The sequence below is a fragment of the Fonsecaea erecta genome (assembly GCF_001651985.1).
Source record: "Fonsecaea erecta strain CBS 125763 chromosome Unknown Scaff1, whole genome shotgun sequence".
Lineage (NCBI taxonomy): Eukaryota > Fungi > Ascomycota > Eurotiomycetes > Chaetothyriales > Herpotrichiellaceae > Fonsecaea > Fonsecaea erecta.
Genome location: NW_017387244.1, coordinates 3,353,892 through 3,374,893, shown reverse-complemented (window position 1 = coordinate 3,374,893; position 21,002 = coordinate 3,353,892). Strand labels below are relative to the sequence as shown.

General features: G+C 51.8%; 8 protein-coding genes across 8 annotated transcripts; 3 read left to right on the top strand and 5 right to left on the bottom strand.

Annotated features, from left to right (window-relative positions):
• Positions 1-947: 947 nt before the first annotated feature.
• AYL99_01191 (hypothetical protein) lies at positions 948-2,472 on the bottom strand (the record flags this gene model as incomplete). The annotated part of the gene is made up of 3 exons (XM_018832707.1): positions 948-1,103; positions 1,156-1,427; positions 1,488-2,472. 3 exons carry the CDS (start codon positions 2,470-2,472, stop codon positions 948-950), a joined length of 1,413 nt encoding a protein of 470 aa, XP_018698586.1.
• A 2,152-nt stretch (positions 2,473-4,624) lies between these two features.
• AYL99_01190 (hypothetical protein) lies at positions 4,625-5,878 on the bottom strand (the record flags this gene model as incomplete). Its single annotated transcript, XM_018832706.1, has 1 exon — positions 4,625-5,878. The coding sequence occupies one exon, from the start codon at positions 5,876-5,878 to the stop codon at positions 4,625-4,627; it is 1,254 nt and encodes a 417-aa protein (XP_018698585.1).
• Positions 5,879-10,109: 4,231 nt separating this feature from the next.
• Positions 10,110-11,644, top strand: AYL99_01189 (hypothetical protein; the record flags this gene model as incomplete). The annotated part of the gene is made up of 2 exons (XM_018832705.1): positions 10,110-10,131; positions 10,185-11,644. The coding sequence occupies 2 exons, from the start codon at positions 10,110-10,112 to the stop codon at positions 11,642-11,644; spliced, it is 1,482 nt and encodes a 493-aa protein (XP_018698584.1).
• A 234-nt stretch (positions 11,645-11,878) lies between these two features.
• AYL99_01188 (hypothetical protein) lies at positions 11,879-12,676 on the bottom strand (the record flags this gene model as incomplete). Its single annotated transcript, XM_018832704.1, has 1 exon — positions 11,879-12,676. The coding sequence occupies one exon, from the start codon at positions 12,674-12,676 to the stop codon at positions 11,879-11,881; it is 798 nt and encodes a 265-aa protein (XP_018698583.1).
• A 462-nt stretch (positions 12,677-13,138) lies between these two features.
• AYL99_01187 (pyrroline-5-carboxylate reductase) lies at positions 13,139-14,230 on the top strand (the record flags this gene model as incomplete). Its single annotated transcript, XM_018832703.1, has 2 exons — positions 13,139-13,214; positions 13,293-14,230. 2 exons carry the CDS (start codon positions 13,139-13,141, stop codon positions 14,228-14,230), a joined length of 1,014 nt encoding a protein of 337 aa, XP_018698582.1.
• A 588-nt stretch (positions 14,231-14,818) lies between these two features.
• AYL99_01186 (ribosomal protein L7/L12) lies at positions 14,819-15,136 on the bottom strand (the record flags this gene model as incomplete). The annotated part of the gene is made up of 1 exon (XM_018832702.1): positions 14,819-15,136. One exon carries the CDS (start codon positions 15,134-15,136, stop codon positions 14,819-14,821), a length of 318 nt encoding a protein of 105 aa, XP_018698581.1.
• A 792-nt stretch (positions 15,137-15,928) lies between these two features.
• Positions 15,929-17,064, top strand: AYL99_01185 (hypothetical protein; the record flags this gene model as incomplete). The annotated part of the gene is made up of 2 exons (XM_018832701.1): positions 15,929-16,296; positions 16,353-17,064. The coding sequence occupies 2 exons, from the start codon at positions 15,929-15,931 to the stop codon at positions 17,062-17,064; spliced, it is 1,080 nt and encodes a 359-aa protein (XP_018698580.1).
• A 1,403-nt stretch (positions 17,065-18,467) lies between these two features.
• AYL99_01184 (hypothetical protein) lies at positions 18,468-20,161 on the bottom strand (the record flags this gene model as incomplete). Its single annotated transcript, XM_018832700.1, has 3 exons — positions 18,468-19,570; positions 19,652-19,934; positions 19,991-20,161. The coding sequence occupies 3 exons, from the start codon at positions 20,159-20,161 to the stop codon at positions 18,468-18,470; spliced, it is 1,557 nt and encodes a 518-aa protein (XP_018698579.1).
• Between the last annotated feature and the right edge of the window lie 841 nt (positions 20,162-21,002).

Genomic DNA, 21,002 nt, shown 5'->3' with positions numbered 1-21,002 from the left:
GATAATATAAACTCATATGCCATGATGATCCTCAAATCATTCTCGCACGAGACGCGCGAGCTACATATGTAACTGACTGGCTGACTGGACCGGACTGGACTGGACAGGATCGGTCCGCCTCGATCATCCATCTATCCACTCACCCGCTTTTCCCTCTCCCAACCCACTCTTCGTTGTTCCTATTCCTGTCCCTACCTCTGAGAGCCATGTGGCACCTATCTGTTCGTCCGTCGGAGGATGGTTACGGTAACCTTGAAGAGGGGGGACGAGGAGGAGTAACGATTTGTGGACGGTCGACGAAAGCAAAGGAGGCATGGGGGAAGCAAGCAGGGACATGATGTATCAATAATCGATGAATCTTCTCAGAGCATATGTAAATAATAAGAATAGAGTAATGTCATTTCAACTTTGCCGTTCAATGCGATGCGGGCGTTCGAGACCCTGCCTCTGGGGAAAAAGCCTTTCTTCCTTTTTAGGCATCCCAGCGTACCAATGCACTTCTCGTTCAACATCAATATGAGTAATATCCATAAAGATAGATTTCATGCCGGCCATAACTCAAGCTTCCCTGCACCAATCGCTATGCTCTGGAAGAAAAAGACCGTTCAGGAGAATCTCCCTGCTGCCGTATCGATAGGCAAATATCGGGCTTCCAAACTCCAACGTTCACAACTCGCCATCGGCACCGGTTCTTCATTAAAGAACCCTCCTTCCCCATCCAGTCCTTCTTGTTTCTGACATCCAGTGTGAGACGGAGCCCACAGCACAATATTGCTGTTGGACCTCCCCCCTCGTTTTTGTCCCTCTTCGTGCACAGGGTATCAGCTGGGCTTGGCTTTCCGTCAGTGACATCATCTTCTGTTCTCCGGCACCATTCGTCTCGTCGTCTGTTCTGGACGCCTTGATGCGGTCAACGTGGCATGACATCTCCCTCTAGCGACGGATCCCTATATGTCGCTCATGGTCGCGTCACCGTCACCGAGTTCTTGGTGGAATTGAGTTGCTTCTTCTTCCTCATCGGCCGGCGGCACGTTTTCAGGCATGCTGAGAGGGCTTTCGGACCGTCGATCTATTGGGTCGTCTGGTGGTGAAAATGACCACACCTGCAAAGAAGATTAGCAATATGGATGACCAGCAGGCGGTCGCAATGCGTACCTCCATGACCGTCCGGTTTGACCGGCTCGCCATGATGACGGCCTTTTCTTCCTCAAAGGCCACTCTCCACACAGCTTCGGCAGGTTGACTGAGCTCACGGACAAGTTGACCAGTCTCAACACTCCAGACTTTCACGCGTCCGTCGCTACCACCGCTCAAAATTCGGTTGTCATCAAACTGCAAACTCGTAACACTATTATCGTGTGCAGCCAGACGATGAATAGGCGAGTTAGTTTTTAACGACCAAACACGGACGGAACCGTCAGAGCCACCTGGATGATATATCAATTTAGTAATCCGTAATCTAACAGGTTCGGAGTTGATAAACTTACCAGTAACAAGAGTATCACCGCGAAGCTGCAGTTGGCCAACCAGTGATGTGTGACCCTGCAAGATGGCGGTACATAGACCGGTCTTCGGATCCCAAATCCTGACGCTTGTATCAAGCGAGCCAGTGGCGCAGCGGTTTCCGTCAAAAGCAATGGCGTAAATTTGACTGAAGTGCCCAGTGAGCGTCCGAAGACAGCGGCCTTCAGATATGCTCCAAACTCGGGCCGTGGTATCGTATGATCCAGAGATGACAAGGTCCCCATGAATGGCCAAGCACCGGACGCTGGCTTGGTGCCCGACCAGCACATTCTTGCAGACCCCAGACTGTAAGTCCCAGATCCGCAGCGTCGTGTCTCGAGATCCGGAAATGGCCGTGTTCGCGTCAGACATTTTCAGACACCTGACTGTCGAAGTGTGGCCTCTTAAGACGTGAATGCTTCTGCCTGTCTTCATATCCCATACCCTCACATCACGGTCGCAGCCCCCAGATACTAAAATATCGTCCCACGGGACCATCGCCCAGACACCCATGACATGGCCTTTTAGTGTCTTTTGATGTTCGCCCACTGTATTGAAAACATGAATCTTGGCATTATCCATGGCCACCACGATATATTTGTCCGTCAGATGCAGACTGGTGACCACTCCTTGATCCGGGGTGATGTGCTTGATAATGCTTTCACCACCTTTCCTCCAAGCAGCCTCAATCATGTATTTGTGACGGAAATGAGAATAATGGGACTGTGACGCTCGCTTCCTCGCCCGTGGGCTGGTCGACAGAGCATCTTGCTTGGGCAACGTTAGGTTCGGTGCACTGCTTGAAGGGCCAACCACAGAGCCATCGATGTTCCGTTTGGGAGACCGATTGTTGAATGTGTACGGGCCTTGGCTCGCTTGAGAGAGGGATGGTGAGTCTGGGTCTTCACTTGGACCCACGGAGGATGTCCTTCGCCAGGCATGCTTGTCGCACATGATCTTCCAGAGCATATCGTCGTTCAAAAGTTTATGCCATCGATGCGAGACTTGAGAGGCCCTAGCCAGGCTAAGAGGATCGTCGATATATGATAATACCTATTTTTTGGTATTAGTTGATGCAGATTCTGCCCAGTGGACCTGACACATACCCTTAAGCAGAGCTCGTCAGGAAGATGCTCAAATGGATCTTTCTTCAGCCTGGGTGACACAAAATTGTGAACAAAGGAAAGCAAGTGGCTGTCACACATGTTGAGCAACTCGGCCAAATATCTCTCTCTTTCTGCAACGTTTAGATTGGAAAAATGGCCCCTGGCATCCCGGAGAAAGGAATCCTCATTTTCACCTGCAGAAGTCCAACTAGGAGCCCGTTGATAAGGCGTGGGCGAAGGCGCCGGTGTAGGAGGAGAGGCGGGAGCCGACGGTAATATGCTCAAGGGCATGCCTGTCTTGTTCGAGGTGGACAGTCGCTTTGGACGCGGATGCGACACACTGTGCCGTGGAGGTCTCGATGAGCGAAGGGGGTCTATCTGGGGGATATGACCGTGGGGTGCCGCGAAACCGAAGTCATGTTCCTGGTCCAGCGACTCTGATCGGGAGTCACTGTACCCTCGGTTTGCAAGTTGATTCGGGTCTATCGTGACAGATCTGGAAGGTCTCGGCGATAGAGGTCTGTCCATAGACATAGAGCGATGGTCATCATCTAGGTCCATCTCTTTCAACACAGTGTGGGCCGGTTCGGGGGAGGGCGACGTTTCGGCAACAACACCCTGCACGTTTTGACCACTGCAAGTTGGGAGGCTGAGGAGTGGACACGATGAAGGAAACAGCGGAAGAGCTTTCAGATAGACAACGAGAGAACTCCTGTTCGAGGCTATATTATAAATTTCTCCCGATCATGCCATGTCAGCGTCAGGTAGAGGGCAACGGAGTAGGACGACTCGAGCTGCAGATGTATCGCTGGCAGAAAAGCGCTTATGACATGCGAGGCAGGGCCTAGCCCAGGAGAGGAATGAGCCGGAGAATATGGAGATCCGAGAGAAGGGAGGGAGGCGGCGGCGAGATCGAGAGGAGGCGTGGGAGGCTGGGTTTTTGGGGGTTTGTCAGCAAAGCTGTCCTATATCTTGGAGCTTGCAGAAAGCAAAGCTCGTCGGTGGTGGTTGATATCGAAAGGTATTATGTGTGGACGGGTTGATGGGATTTTGCGGTTCGGGGGCAGGAGGGGAATTCGGGAATCAGTGGTTACTGGACAGGTCAGATTGGCCAAGTACGGGGTGAACCTAACTACTAACTCAGCAGACCCGAGGGGGAAGAGGCAGGAGGAACAACCCGCAGGGAGGAAACAAGGAGTGCAGATGTAGCCCATACGCCTGGGACTAGCCTGTCGTCCGCCGGGACTAATTGGCCTCTCGGGGTGGGGTCCGTGCAGGAGGTGGTGCCTGAACATGCACCGTTTTCCAAAGTGCATGCCTAACATGCCCATGGATGCCCAGCGGACCTCGACTTTTGGCCACTGACCACCCTCTGCCCGTGCTCCATCTGTTCGTCGAATGATCGTCGAGTCTAGATTCTGTCCAGAGGCTACGCTTAACTGCTAGGCTCGAATCTCACACGCCACGCTGCATATCAAATCCTAGAAGACTGGGTGGGTGAGGGCGAAAGGCGCCTTTCCGATATTGAACGCATGGATGAGTTGACAATCACCAGTCAGTTGTTTTTGGATACCAACAATGCCCGATCAGAGCACGACAGACAGATATGACACGCTGACAGGTATTAAGACACAACTACGGGGGTCGAAACCTGGCTTTTGTGGCGTAGACAATGTCTTCCTTGGGTCGCACTTCAAAGACTGACCATGATTCAATCGCCACGCTCGAAATCCTGGGACCAGCTTAGGTCCGAGCCCTAGTGTCGCAAATATCCGAGGTTCAAGGGGGGGTGGTATGTCTCCCACAGCCTTGGTCAGCGGAGTGACGCAAGGAGGTGCATGTCGGTGACACGACCTATACAGCCCAATGTGTTGATGAGGTCTTTTCCATCGAGGGGAGACGAGGCGTCTGTGGTCTTCCGCCCAATAGCGCCCTGGTCGCTCGCCCTGCTCTTGAAGTTGATCCGAAGCCATAGCAAGAATGCTAGTCAGATAGTGACAGAAACCCGCTCCACGTCAATGAGCATGTCCAACCTGTAAAAACAATGGCAGGATCATTCCGAAGCAGGCGGCTCCAAGATCTTTCCAAGACGGCTTGGGCTCACTTTGCGTGCTTTCGCGCCCGTCAATATAGCCGTTTGCGTGCCCATTCATCCCTTCGTGGTGAGAACCAAAGCTCTCTTGCATTGCATGCATAGCCACGTAGAGAAAGGTCCCAGCTGAAAACAGCAACAGCATCCCCGTCCACCACCTGGTAGTTTGTGCACTCTGATTCCGACCACCGCCAAGAAGGTGAGCAAGCAACCATGTAAAGATTGCTCCTGTAGGCGCAGCCAGACTGAAGAGGAGCAGATGTCCTCTGGCTGCTCTTTTGGAGAGTCCTTGCTTGACGAGCACGGATGTCAGTCCAAATGCCGCTGGTGCTTTGTGAATCATAATCGCAAAGAAAATAACAAAGCTCAGTCCGGACGTTGTTGCTGTCGAAGACGCCCCCAGTGCTATCCCATCAGCAGCAGCATGAATGACTAGACCTATGGTGGTTGCGAAGCTCCGTTGGTGGACCTGGCGCCCTTCAGTTGAATCAATGAAAGCGTCTGCTTCATCATCGCGATCCAAAGATGTAGTGAAGTTGAACCTGCGGCCCAAGTTGTTCAATGCGATATGATGCGTCCTCGCCTTTTGTTTTGTTGGCTGGCTGTATTGTGGCACCTTGTCAATCAAGTACATGAGCATGAAGCCTGCCAACAAAGCAACTCCAATCCACGCATGGTGAGATTCTTTGTGGACTTCTTCTTCATCCTCCTCGTCATTTTCCTGCTCTGTTTGGGCCTGCTTATCAGACTTTCCCTCAACATCCATGACACCAACCACGCCAGGCTTTGTAGGAGTCCGCGGTGGCGCCTCTAGATCGGATGGAATGACAGGCCCGGGGAGATCGAAGGGGTTCAAATCGGCAGGTTCTCGTGCTCGGATCTCGTGAAACGGTTGAGCGGCAAAACCCTGACTCCATTGAATGTCTACCCCTCGCGCAGATACATGCCTTCTGAGCTGAGCATGCGCGTGTCCGACTTCAGAAGCGCTGTAGAGAGTCTCCACCCCTTCAGGGATAATGACAACCAGGGACGTACCCACTAAGACACCCATGCCGATTGTTGAGATGAACCGTAATTGTGGTTGTGAGAGCGTCAACGACAGCGGCAGGATACCTGCTAGGAAGGAAGCCACAGCCATGACAATGCTCAGACTGAGCAGAGTGAAAAGCCCGTCCATGGTCGCAGGCGGAGGGGCGAAGATCAGGCCTGTTGTGATGGATGACTCAATTTAACAAGGGACACACTTCAGAGCGGTCGAGGTAAACATGGTGCTTGTTTTCGAGGTTGATATGAGAACTGCAAACTCAACGCAAAAGGGGAGTTGGTAGTTCTGGTGTGTTGTATTGATCAAGCGTCCGACCTCCTGAAGGCGCAGGCACGTAGTCGATTATCCCTTTTCGCGACGTTCCGATAAGGTCAATAAGTCACCTTATCAGCACGTGCCGTAGACATCGTGCTTGCTTTATGGCGGCAGAAGGAAGTCTCGGGCTGAGTCCTGAATCAAAAATAGAGCTTGGACGGGCCATGCTGCTCCTGCAGCGACTTGAAGCAGATACCTCAGACTACACTATACCACATTATTCTTGGGACAATCTGCCTCCATCGACAGAATACCTATTGACGTGAAACATTCCACCTTTGGCGCTCTGTTCCGAACTGTGCGTCCCCGAAAACGACCTGAGCAGTACTTGAAGATGAAGGTTCACTTCTGTCAGAATATATCTATCACTTTTCGCCTGAGCTTTCTTCTATATCGTTCAGATGTGAGGCCTGATGGCCTTTTCATGACGCTCAACCACGTCGCATTCCGCACATCCATGTCTTATGCGACTTTAAAGGCTCGACGGGTGGCACTGCTTCTGTGTAAGACTTCCAGGTCTCTCTGCCTTCTGCGGCTGCTAATTCATCTCTAGAAGATGACGGGCGTGAATGTCTCTATCCACCACGATTAGTCCTCGAGTCCCAGATCCATGGATTTTCTTCCAGTCAAGCTCCATTATATCACCTTCATTTCATGCCTTTCGCTTTCCCGCGACTCAGCTGCGAACGTGACAGCGCTGTGATCGACCGCAAGTTGTCCAGTGAGAAGGTGTTCGCCGGCGGCACGACAAGTGTCTGTCTCAAGAACACCAGTTGGTGTTCCTTTCGGTCCGGTATCCAGGTGAGTATTCAGTTCGACAACTCCAGGAAGATTCCAAAATGCCACCATCACTCCGAGGACCTGGACGGCAGACTATTCGGCAGACAATGTTGTGCCAGTGCTTGCAAATGATGGACGACTTCCAATCTGCCACATCCAGCATGCGAGACCGAGACCGGGGGCTGCAAGGCCTCTTGCCAGGTCGTTGCCATCTTGCTTGTTGAAACTTGGGAGTCCCGTCACCGACTGGTGATTGGGGATTTCATCGACCAAATAAACGCTTTCCATTTCATTCTCAGAGAAACGGATCTTTTCCGCCTGGAGTCGCATGGGAAGTTACTTCGAACTGTCCATATAATAAAGGCGTGGTGGGTTCCCCCGGTCCGTGGAATATCTCAATCCGGTAATTGTTGACAACTGTCAACCACAGGAAAGTATCATGGAATCAAGCGTGACCATTTCTTCTCCGAGGTGTTTGACGAACTGTTGTCTCGCATTGCGATCGGAACAGTGGCTGAAGCATTGCTCTCATTTGTGACTTGAAGCTGCAGCCAAACTTCCGGTCGACTTCCCCGTCTCTGCATTTGGTGAGATCGGCGTCTCCTGATCATTCTAATACAACCATAGATCGTCGGTACGTTGGCCACAAAGCAGGAAGCAGCTATTTGAATCGAGGCGAAGAAGCTGCGCACTGGCTGATACGACTGTTCGGCATAAATATAACCAATGCGGACCAGTGTTATAACGATGCAGAAAAATCCCAAACAGCATAATATCCCAACTCTGAGCTGCTCAGCAACGCTTCGTTGGCGCACCGCAGCGAGGAGCGGGTAAGAAATTGCCAACAAGAGTAAATCCAGAACAATGTTTGATATGCCCTGGAGAAGCAGTTGAATATATGCTTTGATGCATGTTCCGGGGTTGGGTTTAACCTGCCAATACAGATGAAATGGTTGGCATTCAAGAAAAGTTGCCAGCACCACACCGACATAGGTGACAGGAATCGCGAACCAGGTAATTCGAATGAGTCTGGTGGTCCATTTCGTTCTGATCTCGAAAATTCGAGAATAGAACAGCAACAATAAGCAACTCTGGAGCCAGCAAACCGTGGTGATCAGGAGTCGCGCAATTAGGGACAAGATACTTCCGATTTTGAGATCTTGGAGATCCTTGGAGTCGAAATATGTCGATTTGCCGTTCAGAGCGTCGTTTGAGGTTCCATATGTAAGGACGTATTGATTCACAACAAGGCGGACCACGATGGTGACGACAGCAGCGACACAGATAGCGATGCTGCTGTCTAATGATCCATGGTATATCCTCGCCGCAATGATCCGAATTATTAATATGACCAACGATACACCTGCGCACACCCAACCTCCAAGTTTGGCTTCTTCAGGAGAAACAAGCATGATACCGGCGCATAGCCAACCCGGGCACCCTCAACTATTGCCTCTACCAGTCGTTTGGAGGGATGATCTAGGCGGTTGGAGAACAAGCCGCAGCTCGAGGTTGCAATTCGAAGTTTTTATGCTGCATTGTCAAAGATAGTGCCCTGTCTGCCCAGCCAAACTGTAGATTGCTTTGTGTGTGCGTGTCGGGGAACAGTAGGTGGACTGAATGAAAGGAAGGTCGAGCAGAATAGAGCATGAAATGGGTCACCCAGTCCCACGAAGGGAAGAGGCGGGTAGACGGGAGACGCAGAAAATCCACAATGCTGACCACCAGGCCCGGGTCGCGGGACGAGTGGGTTTTCGAGGGGAAAACCACTTGCCTGGGCTCCGACATACGGGGCTGGAGTCGACACCGCTGAAAACACCATCCCCAATGAGCCTTTCTAACCGCTAGCCCCGAGGCTAACAGGGTCATCATCTCTGATGCCCTGGGCACGGGCCACTTGGCTCAACCGACCCCTTCTTCCAACAAGACCCACGGATATGTTTTGGGGTACATTGCGAGCTCGAACGGGGCTGTCTGCGTCGCTTGGAAGTCGCTGCATCACACTATTACTTCATGCCTGAGATCCTCCTCAGCGGGGGATGGTGTGGCTGACTAGTTGCTTGCTCGTATGCCTAGGTGGATTGATCAGGATTTTCCTAGGACAATGCCGAACAGCAAAAGTCAGGAACAGATGTCGAAATCGGGAAGATCGGGAATTAACGTCACGAACTCGCATTGTAGACTTCGGAGTAGTGGTGTTGAAGGGAAGGATAATTGGTGATTGCATTCTCCAGAGCTGGGCAGTTGGCAAGCTCACATAATCGCCAGGCCCTCTAGAGCTCGCTGCACACAAGGTCTCTTCTCACCACCGTCTCGCTAAAGCCCATCTCATCCAATGCTGTCTCTGAAAACTCCGGAGTTTGCAGAAGCGAGAAGCTTTTGGTCTACACGGACCAACTGACTCGCGGTCTATCATACCTTTTTCCTATCTCGGTGGAAAACTAGAGAAGTTCTGGATATCTGAGAATCGGATATAGCAGTAGGATAACATCATTGTCCACAGCAACGCAGGCTGAATGTCGGAAATAATAATGGAAATGAAGGGAAGTCGAGGAGGGGTGAACGACGAACAGGTCGCAACCTTCGTAACCAGAAGACGAGACTGGCGGCAGGGAGTGTTTCCTGCATGAGAGAATCTTGGAAGTCAGAGGGTAGACCAATGTCGCACTATTGTAACGCAATACGAGTGTCGGTTTTCTTGCTCGTGTTCTTGGCCCAACTTTCGGATCGATATTTTAGGATAAGGGGGTACTGGAGTTCATAGGTCAGGCTGATGTCCCTAACCGCTGTCTGATGCGATCTTCGATTTTGCTTTACGCGTACTTGGGAAGTTGTGGCGCAGACACCAAGAGTGGTACTGGAGTTGTCTCATGGACAATGACAGGTCAAGCTCGTACTGGAACCAGAAGCGCAATACCAGTGGTTCATGATGATTGAGTGTGATAATGGTACATGAATATCAATACGACCTGTAGTGGCGCACCCGAGGCTATTACCGCAGAGTGACTGTCTGACGGCTCCAATTTTTCACGACGCGTTGCTCCAGAAGCGTGTTCGCGACGACCAAAAAAACTGCCGTCCAATTTCGCCCAACCGCCATAGTTGAGCGTCACTGGAGATTCATTCCATCAGCACGTCTTTTGCTGTCATTTTCATCTGTGCTCCCGCATCTAAGCCGGGACTTGCTTGTCTCATCGCCGCTTCAAGACTACTTACTTGCACCCCGTCTGACATGAATTAGGAGCACCATTGCCTGGACATCTCCAGCATGGCTGCGCTATCTGAAGAATGTGAGTGTCGCGCTGCGCTTTGAACGAGAAAGTTTCTTGCTGACTTTCCCAAGTCTCGGTGAGCGCGAATGAAGCTGTTCGTATCTCCATCGTTCAGCCCGGCCCAAATGACAAAGTCGTCACCCGGCACGAATTTCATCCCAAATTCACCTACCCCATCGTCGGAGAGGCAGAGCAAATCTTCGGTTACAAAGGATTAGATGTCGAGATCCAGTTTGCGGCCCACAGTTTGCAACCACGTATCAAAATCTCCTACCAAAAAAAGTTCAACACCGTCGGTACTACAAGCGCGCTCCATCTCAACCAGACCTTCGGCAACTTTCTCCCCCCCTCAGCATTTGAAGAAGGGTTCGAGAAGAAGTTGTTGAAAGATACGAAAGCAGCGGAATGGACACCCCCAGGTGTTCTTGTTAAGAAGTACACAAGAGGCGGAGAAGACTATGAGGTGTGGGCTGGCTCGTTACTAGACTTGCCAATGAGAACCCTGATTGACAACATTCAAATATTCATCGTCTTCTTTATCGAGGGCGGACAGTTCATCAATTTGGACGATGTCGACTGGACATTGGATCGATGGAGGGTCTATCTCACCTACCACAAGGCGTCAGAGCCCCCGGTGCCCAACGCATCTTCATATTCATTTGTTGGCTATGCAACGACCTACCGCTTCTACAAGTTTCAGAAACCTCCGAAGGACCACACCGTCTTCTCATTTCCGCCGTCGGAAACTATTACGCCCAACACGCTCCCCTCGCGACTACGAATATCGCAATTCCTGATCACCCCACCTTTTCAAAGCTCGGGCCATGGCTCGGCTCTTTATCAAGCCATCTACAACGAGGTTATGGCCGATCCGACGATTCTGGAACTAACAGTTGAGGATCCGAGCGAGGAGTTTGACAAGTTGCGCGACATGAATGACTTTGACGTTCTGGAACCACAGTTCAAAGCTATGAACCTCCAGATAAATACGTCGCCTTTTGCCAGTATGGACCGAGGACGGTTGAAACGCATGCCGACTGCCAAACTGCTCCCTTTGGATGAGCTTCAAGCCATTCGATCCAAGAACAAAATTGCGAGTCGCCAGTTCGCCAGGATGGTCGAAATGTATCTTCTGGCCCAGATCCCTTATCCCCGTCGTGCAGCTGGTGGGGCGTCACTCACTAGCCTGCTGCTTAAGGGTGCCAGAGCACCCAATCCAGACGACCGCACCTATTATTGGTGGCGACTGTTATTGAAACAGCGCATAATCAAGAAGAACAAGGATCTGCTCAGTCAGATGCCACTCGAAGAGCGACTGCCTCATATTGAGGACAGTGCTCGTGGGCAGGAGGACGAATATGAAGGTCTCATCCTTTCGTATGCCCTTCGAAAAGAGAAAGAAGCAGATTCGCATGGAAATGGAGAGCCATCAGCCGTCGTGCGAAAGCGAAAGGTTGTTGAGGATGACGAGGACGAGGACGAGGAGCCGCTGAATGGCGAAGCCTCCCAATCCAAGAGGCCCAAAGTCTAGGGCCATTCTCTCGCCCAACCTTGCGCTTGTTGACCCCACGTACTCGAGCAGTTCGCATGGGCTCATGATTGCCGCTTCAGGAATGCCTGTGCATAACCCATGATGAGCAGGAGCAGCCTTTACCTTGTACTCAGTGGCTGGCACCGGAGCCTAGGATTTGGGGGCGGGCCAGAGATGGCAGATGAGGATTAACCATCACATGGGAGTCACAGAACGCCTTGTCCAGTTGGATTTTCAGGTAGCCAGAGCTTGATGATAAGAGACGAATTGAAGACGTTCTTCAGCCTCTTCGTCGGCGATAACTTGCTCGTCCTCGCCCAGCAACGCACCCTCCTCCCACATTTTGTCTAATTCCTGATCGTCGTCGCCCGTGACAGCCCAGACACTCTCTCGTAGTCGTTTGTTCCGCTCTCTGTCCTCTTCTATCCTCTGCTCGATCGCCCGCTTATCCATCTTCGACACGCCGTTCGACTTTCCCGAACGCTCTGCTCCGGTGCGTGGCGTCGGTTTCTGAACACCATCCCCTGCGCCACCCTCCGCAGCAGTGAGATCCATGGCGTCCTTTTCGGCCGATGCTTCTGCGTCGACATACTCGTCTCCCAGGAGTTTGCCCAGTTTCTCCTCTTTGTCCTTCAGTCCACTCTCGATCGTACCGATCAGCTCGGTCGTCAGGACGCCTTTCTCGCCCAGGCCCGTGACAACCCGCCTGACGACTTTGACGTTGGCACCGCTCTGCGCGACGGCTTCCACGATCCTCACAATGTCCCTCTTGACCATCTCCACGTAGGCCTCGTGGCCTCCTTCCTTCATGTTGATGTCCGCGTGGTGTTCCAAGAAGTACATGATGTTGGCACGGTTGTTCATGTTTGTGTTCCCTCGCTCGAGGTTCTCGAGGATACATGAGTGGAGGTCCTCGTCCATGTCCCGGTGTTTGAGGGCATATTGCGCGGTTTTGATCGCGGCCGTGGCGGACGCGGAGAGGTGGCTGAGGAGATTGGTGAAGCGCATGCGCACCTCGAAGGGGTCGGCCATGGTGATACGGGTAATAGATGTGTATAGGCAACGATCGCTGTTAGCAGGGTAGGAATGTGTGACAAGAAAGATTTGGTGGTAGACAGATGGTGTTCACATTGTCTGCTCCTTGGTTCGGGTAAGAGCAAACAATAATAATACATCCACTGATGCCCGTCGGGCTGGTGACAAGACGGCGTTTCCTTTCGAAAACCCTACTTCGGATGTAATAGTAAAACTGCACGAAACAGCTGTGGAATAGAATCTCTGCCTATTGGTGTGCCTTGCAGACGGATTTGGCCGATGGTTCTTGAGGTCCTCCCGCTTCCGCCTCGTCAAAAATATTTCACTTTGTTCCCCGCATCCTTTCTCTTCAGCACGAGGGTGTAGAACAATTTCTGGAATAGCACGACAGCATCAAGGTGCCGACCATCTTCCTGCGGACAGTATTTTTCTGTTGTCAGATCAAAGAACTCGCGAGATATGGCGGCCATGCTGCGTGTGCCCAACGGCATCAATGGTTCAGACTCCGGCATGACTCTGACCATTCTTGGATGTGGTGCGTCTCTGCTTTACATACTCCTTCACTCACTTCCTGTCTGCTAGACCCGTTTGTTGGCTAAATCTTGGAAACAAGGAACACTTGGTATTGCCATCCTCAGTGGCATCCTGTCCTCCCTTTCGGAATCCTCTGCCTCACACGCTCCGTCCCCCGCCTATCCCGACTCCGGCACCGCAACTCCCACCTCCGAGTCACCTCCACAACGAACACCGACGAACTTCATTGCCTGTGTGCGCCGACCTGAATCTGCGAAACGGATCAGGGTGGCCGTTCAATCCTACCGCCCGAGTGTAACGGTCTTACAGAACGAGAATGTCAAGGGGGCGCATCACGCCGATGTGGTTATACTGGGATGTAAACCATACATGGTCGCCGAGCTGCTGCGTGAGGAAGGCATGAAAGAAGCTCTGGCCGGAAAACTCCTAATTTCAATCTGTGCCGGTGTCCCCGTCGAACAGATCGGCCGGGTTCTCTACGGCGAGTCGTACCCAGAAGGTATTCCCGAGAACGCTTGCCAGATAGTAAGAGTCATGCCCAACACCGCCGCGATTGTGCGCGAGTCCATGACAGTTATCGCGACCACCAGTCCTCCTCTACCGGCCGAACTATCGTCAATAGTCGAATGGATATTCACGCGGATCGGCAGAGTCGTGCACCTTCCGCCGGGGATGATGGATGTTTCCACCGCCTTGTGCGGCTCTGGACCGGCGTTCCTTGCACTCATGCTCGAATCTCTGGCTGACGGAGCCGTCGCGATGGGCCTACCTCGTGCAGAGGCCCAGCTTATGGCTGCTCAGACGATGCGAGGCACGGCCGGGATGGTCTTGTCGGGGGAACATCCTGCACTGGTGAGGGAGAAGGTGTCTACTCCTGGAGGGTGCACGATTGGTGGGTTGTTGGTGTTGGAGGAGGGCAGGGTAAGAGGAACGGTCGCGAGGAGTGTGAGAGAGGCTACCGTTGTCGCAGCGCAGTTGGGCAAGGGCGTTAGTGGCGTCAATGGAACGAGGTTTTGAGCGGCAAGAGGAGAGGCCAAAGGTTGAAGGGTGGATGTACCCGGAATTGAAACTCAGGTAAGAAAGGAATCACGATGACTCTGCGAAGCAAAATGATGGACTTACGGCCAATGACATCGCGGATTTGGCTCCTCTTTCCACCGTCTATATCCAGGATGTTGGGGTGGAAAAGTTTGGCACATGTTGTTCTGGAGTCTGAGCGGTTGTCCGTCTCCAGGGAAACTGCTGCAATTCATTATACAAATGCAATGATCTGTCTTCTGAAGCGGTTGTCGAATCTTGAATTGTACATTTTTCGGATCTTGTCCAAGTCTCCCTGCAAACCCAGGATATAGTTACAAGGTCCCCCGGTCAAAGATGATTCCATGGAGACAACGAACTCGATGTAGAAGAATGCTAGGCTGACGCCGGCAATGCGCCCGAGTGAGCATCTTCACGTCCCATTCCCATACAATGCCTCGAGGCATCTGACGGTGTGTTTTGAGGAGCCATCTCATCTCTGAAAATGATCCCAATCGAACAGACGCCAAACGGACGTGGAGTGTCTTGAGGGTTGTCTCTTCATCTGCTGTTCTCACCCGCTTCTCCTTATGACATGGAAACGACAGCTCCCAGTGCCTTCATGGCAGCGACAATCTTCTCTGCCTCCTCTTTGGGCACGCCCTCCTTCATGACCTTCGGCGCGCTCTCCACAAACTTCTTGGAATCCACCAAACTCAGACCCAGCAGTCCCTTCACTTCCTTGATAACCTTGGGTTTGGCAGCCGCATCGAAGGAATCGAGTTTCAGGGTGAACATCGTCTTTTCGGCGGGTGCAGGTGCAGCTTCTTCTGCAGCTTCTGCTTCGGCCGCTGGAGTTGCAGCCGCACCACCAGCAGGGGCAGCGGCCGGAGCAGCGAAAGCCATGTCGGGGATATTAAGCCGGGACTATTGGTGTACATATTAGCTGAAGTTCAAGAAGAAACCAGGTGAAGTCCTCTGGGGAGTGAAGCGTATTTCCACTGCAGAAAAATAATGCTCGAGCATACCTTTAAGCTCGCAACCAAGTCTGCAGTCTCCAACAGGGTTAATTGTGATATTTGATCGACAATCCCAGCAATCTTAGGATTCGTAGACGCGGCAGCTGCATCCGTCGATTGCCATCTCCTCGAACACTTTGAGGATGTGAAGCTGTTCCTTCGTCTGTTCTGGTCCGCGGAGCTTGTGGAGGAAATCCGGAGGCATTGGGAGGAGAGACTGCGTTTTTGCGTCCGAACTGCAAGGTGGCAGCAACGATACGTTACCGTTGGAAGTTTGGACGACATCGTGTATCGATGAGGAAAAGAGAGGGAAAAGAGAAGCCCGTCAAATGCGTGATGGGAGACAGCAGACGATTGCACCGAAAGATACAAGAAATTAGAATCTCGCGATCATGGCGCATTGACAGCCAGATCGTGCCAAGAGGCACGTGATCTTCCCGAAGTCTCGAACGAAGTCTCCAGATCAGACATCATTCCTACCTCTCTTCCCAGATGACGACAACTGGATGCAACTTGGAGCTGCATGCTCTGTTCTTGGGATGTAGTTGGGTCCCTTCTAGAAATATCCTGTCATCGTAAACGATTCTACGGCCAGATTATACGCATCTCGCGCAGGTCGCCACCCGCACCGATACATATCTCATCAGCCATTATCTTCCTTTTCCTCCAGTATCAAATTATGGAAGACGTTCCAGTATTTAGGGCTGTGAAGCGTAGGAAATTTATACGGCCTCAAGACTCCTCTGCAGAATCCCCCAACGCAGCTTCTTCTAAGACGAATGATGCGGTGACGAGTGGTGGGCTTGAGACCTCGGATGATGATGATGATGGCGACGAAGGTGGAATTTCGAGCCTATTACGCGCAAGGAAGCACATTCGGAAGGCTGTGACTGGTGTCAAATTCTCAAACACGAAATTCATGCATGGAGCAGATGAAACAACTGGCATGGAAGTTGTCAAATCGGATCAGAATGTCGACAAACCCATCGACATCACCAACCGCTTTGTAGGAAGCACCGGGCAGGTTGTTAATGTCGATCAACATATGTTCGTGGTTCCCCCAAAATTCCCAGTCCTGAGACATAGCTGGCTGACAAGATAAGGGTTGCATTCATAGACTCCGAAATGGCTAGGAGACGAAGTCATCTCGCCACTCCTTCAAATGTTTCCTCGAGAAACCTGGAAGAAGACACGGATCAAGACTCTCCATCTTCCAACGAGCCGGGGCCGCCAATTCAGAAAACATCAAGTACCAATCCCACCACCACACGCCAACTGGCCGAAGTCGATCTGGGAGATTCTGTGCACGATACTAACCTGGCCCGCACGCGAGCTGCACTCGAACGTGTCCAGGCCGGTCGAGCTCCAGTCGAGGAAGTGGACAAACCACTGAAGCCTCGCAAACCACGTCTGGGACGGGACGGTAAACCCATGAGGCCGCGACCGAGGAAGCGAAGGAACAGCGAAGACATTGCACGGGACGCACTTATAGAGCAATTTCTTCATGAGAACAAAATTGATCTGTACGACACCAACTCTTCGGGACTGACAAGCGGACGGACAGCGGTTGGCGAAGCGGCTGAAGAGGGCGACACGGACGACCGCTTCGCAGAACAATTCCGGCAGGAGTTCATGGATGCGATGTCAGAGAGGAGGAACAGAAAACATCATTCCAACCAACCAAAGAACCAACCAAAGACGACAGGCGTCACGGAATCAAGAGGTCCAAAGTTAGGAGGGAGCCGAAGTGCAAGAGCAAAGATGATGCAATGGCAACAACAGCAACAGCAAGGGCAAGCAGGGACGAAGAAGTGAGAGTGGACTGGCCGGCTGGCAGAGTGTGTTGACGATGATGACAAACCTTACAATCCTTGAACTCTTCAGCATAACGTCGAGAGTCGCGCAGGCAAGATCATGTTGGACTTTGTTATAAACGAGATCTGATTCCAACGTGAGTTGAGCTCATCTACAGCGATATGGTGACCGGGGCTCTGGAGCCTCAAGAGCAAATCGAGCAAATCGACGCTGACAGCAAGGCTTTTGTGTAATCCACATGCCCGCTCTTGTCACGTCAACAAGTCAATGTCGACAAGTATGTTGTTGGATCATCTTCTCCGTTGCTTGGCACAAGGCCAAGTCGAAACGATGAAAAAGAAAATGGTATCCAGGAAAGGATGACCTTGAAAAAGTTCCAAAAATTGAAAATGTCTAGACAAAAGTTGTGGAGACTCGTCTCCTTTGCAGGACGAGTCTGCAACAGAAGATTCCAAAAATTGTGTGTATGAACAACAAGTTGGTGTATCTCAGCTGACTGATACACACTGTACTGTTGAACTCCACTTGTTTTTTCCTTTTTTGCTGATCTGTGTCCCCTGGTCAGCATTCAGGGGAAACTCCAAAAACGAACCAGCCAGTGTTCTCAGAAAGAGATCACACAGCGGTTTGTTTTTGAAGCTCAAACAAGAAGGCAAAGTCTGCTGGCGGCAAGGGGGACAACCTCAGAGAAAGCAACAGGCGCCTGAGGTTTCTCACAAGGTTGTTGCGTGTAGCCATTAACACGTACGAGGCTCTGTGTGCGCGCAACAGACTCTGATCTTGGTCGACTGGAGGAAGGAAAGGAAGAAGAAAAGCAAAGACAGAGTCTGAAGGAGAGGACGGGGAGATATTTATTCCCGTCACAGTCACCTCGTGGGCGAGTGCTTGGCAGTCTGGTTATCACTAAAATGTGGCTAGTGTATACTAATGTGTGAGAATCATGAGGACTTGGCGGATGGCAATGGAAGGTATGGCAGAAAGGATGATCTGGGAGGAGTTGAGAATGATAAGGTCTGGCAGAAAAGGTAACCAGGTTGTTTTTGCTCGATATGCGTATCACGTGACGAGGCTGCGACCTGCATACAGCTCTGGGGGTTGTGGGTGGGAGGAAGATGGTGAGGAGAGTGACCTCAGCAGCGGTCTGTAACCAGCGACCATGAACACTTCTGATAATCGAGAGACGGTGCTACATGGCTACGTGGAAAAGAGATTGACGCCAATTCAACCCATTGCTCGAAGGTTTCAAATGTTTGATTGATTCACTGCTTTTCTATAGAGCGCGTCATGATAATCACGCGATCTTTTCACTGTGTATCTACGTCTCTGAAGTGTCACAGGCTCAAGGCTCGCCGGCCATCAGGAGCTTGGTTCTTCTCTCCAGCCCTCACTCCCTGAGTGACAGCCTACCGACCGCCAATCTGCTTCCTTGACACCGGAGGAATCCAGCAGACCGCCACATTAATGGCAATGGTGATGACGCCGATGATCCAGAATGACTTCCCATAGTCGGTCTTTTCATAGCGGAAGATGATGGAGAAGACGATGCCGCCCAAGTTCCCCATGCCACCGGTCATTCCCGACACCACGCCGTTTGCATGAGGGTTGACATGTGGGACGAGAGCGAAGTTGGCTCCATTGCCCGCCTCCAAGAAGAAAGCCATACCGGCGATGAGGCCGAACATCGTGCTCGTATGGTGCGAGTCAAGAACGCCGATGACAACGAGGAAGACACCAGTGATGACGGCCAGAGTGTGGATCCAGACCTTCTTCACCCAGACGTTGGGGAAGCGCTTGAAGAGGATGTCCGCGAAAATGCCTCCACAGGGACGGCAGACAACATTGAGCAAGCCGAACATGGCTGCCCATTGCCCGGAGGTGGTCTGGCCGAGCTGCTTGAAGTTCTTCTGGTAATATGTTCCCAGGATAGAGTTGATGGACAGTTCGGCGCCGAAGGAGCAGAAGTAGCACAAGGCGACGACGAGGGTCTGGGGAGAGAACATGGCCGCGGCGACTTCCTTGGGCGTGGGCTTTACGACAATTTCCCCACGAGCCGTGTCGAGCATTTGTTGTTCAGTCATTTGAGCCTCGTGGTCAGCGTAGACGGATACTTTGCGCTCAGCACTCGCATCGTACTGCACCTTCTCGCCTGCTGGCGGACTGAATGTACCTGAAGATGCCGAAGCAGGCTTGTCCGCAATGCTGACGCTGGGTCGATCAACAATGGTAGTTTGAACGCCATGAGCTGCGAGGTGAAACTCAGCAGCACGATGGCGCTCACTCCACTTGCCCGTGGGGGTATCCTGGCAAAGCAGAAGAAGGCCCGAAGCGACAGCCACGATGACAATACCCGGCACAACAAAGGCCACACGCCAGGCCGTGTGAGGAGTCAAGCCATTGCTGAGGAGGGAGTCGTAGATGGATGGCATCAGGAAATATGTGACGCCTCCACCAGCGTTACCAAAGCCAGCCGTGAAGGCGTTGGCAGTGCCGACCACATTTTTGTCAACTGCAAAATCTCTTAGCTTGGATTCCTATCTGCAAGGAGTTATGGCTATGTGGAGATGGGAAAGGGGATAGGAGTACTCACAGAAGCCAGTGGTCCAGACTTGACACGGAACGAAGCTGCCACCGAGGATGCCAACGAAGAAACGAACAGCAAAGAGCTGGCTCTTGGTATACGCAGTTCCAGCCAAGAATGTGGGGATAGCACCAACAAACAAGCAGCCAGCAAATGTCCAGCGAGGCCCGAAACGGTCGCAGCATGGGCCCGCGATGAGTCGGACAAGCAAAGTTGCGCACAAGGCGATGATGTTGGAGTTGGCGACATCGATTTTGGTCAGTTTGAGGTCCTTTTGGATGGTGTCGTGCAACTATCGCTCATCAGCTCATGTCACTGATACCAAAACAGGGCTGGAGAGCGACTTACCAGAGGAGGAAACGCATACCAACTCCAGAATGCCACGAAGAAGCCTAGCCAACTCGCCAAAAATACTCTTCCATACATGTTAATGGGGTTCAGGAATGGGATGGCACGGGCCTTGTAGGTGATAGGGTTGACCTCAGGGGCCCGGAAGGGTAAGCCGAAGTCGACAGCCATCGTGCTTGGCGATCGTAGTGTATTCCCCTGATGGCGTTGTTGTTGGATTGTTTTGTCTTCTTTGCTTTCGAGGGAAATGTTGAATGCACAAAGTTGTTGTCTGGAAGGAGTGATGCGAGGGCAATATATAGTCTGCAACAAGGAGTGATGACACGCAGGACAAGAAGGCCCTCGTGCACATGCGAAGTCGATGTGACGTTTTGTTGTCCTTCTCCGGGCACAAGGCATAGATTCACTTCGAGACCACAGTGTCTCTGAAAGAGTATATCCGCGGCAGATCTCTCGCAGAGATCGAATCACTCCAGACGAATCAGAATCCGTCGTACCGATAAGCCATCTCTGAATCTGGCCAGGCACTTGCTGATAACGGAATAAAATGGGTCTGCTGCTTGTTAGACCTTGACTCCAGTTGATCGATGACGAGCTCCGAGGCGTTGTCCAGATTTCCAATTGTATTCAAATAGATGGACGTACACGCAGTCACGTCACCTCGTCAACCTGCCTCGGAAATGCTTCTGTTGTCCATCAAAAGGAATTTGTGCCTCTAAGGCACGTCGGAGTTCCAGGCCATACCACTGTGAACCTGGCAGAAACGGCTTCGGGACTGCTGAGGATGATTCGGTCGACGCGATCTTTGAACACCCCTCGATCCAGTTCTTCGACTTAATTGTCGATCCAGCCTCCAGCATCGAGGAACGCGACAAGTTGGCATTCGTCGATCCTCCTGAGGTATTGGTGTCGCTTGTGATGTCCTTGATCCCTCTGGGACCCTATCCTTGCAGTACTTGAACAGTTGATAACAAAAGGGAAGATCAAATGCATGGAGACATCACACAAGGTA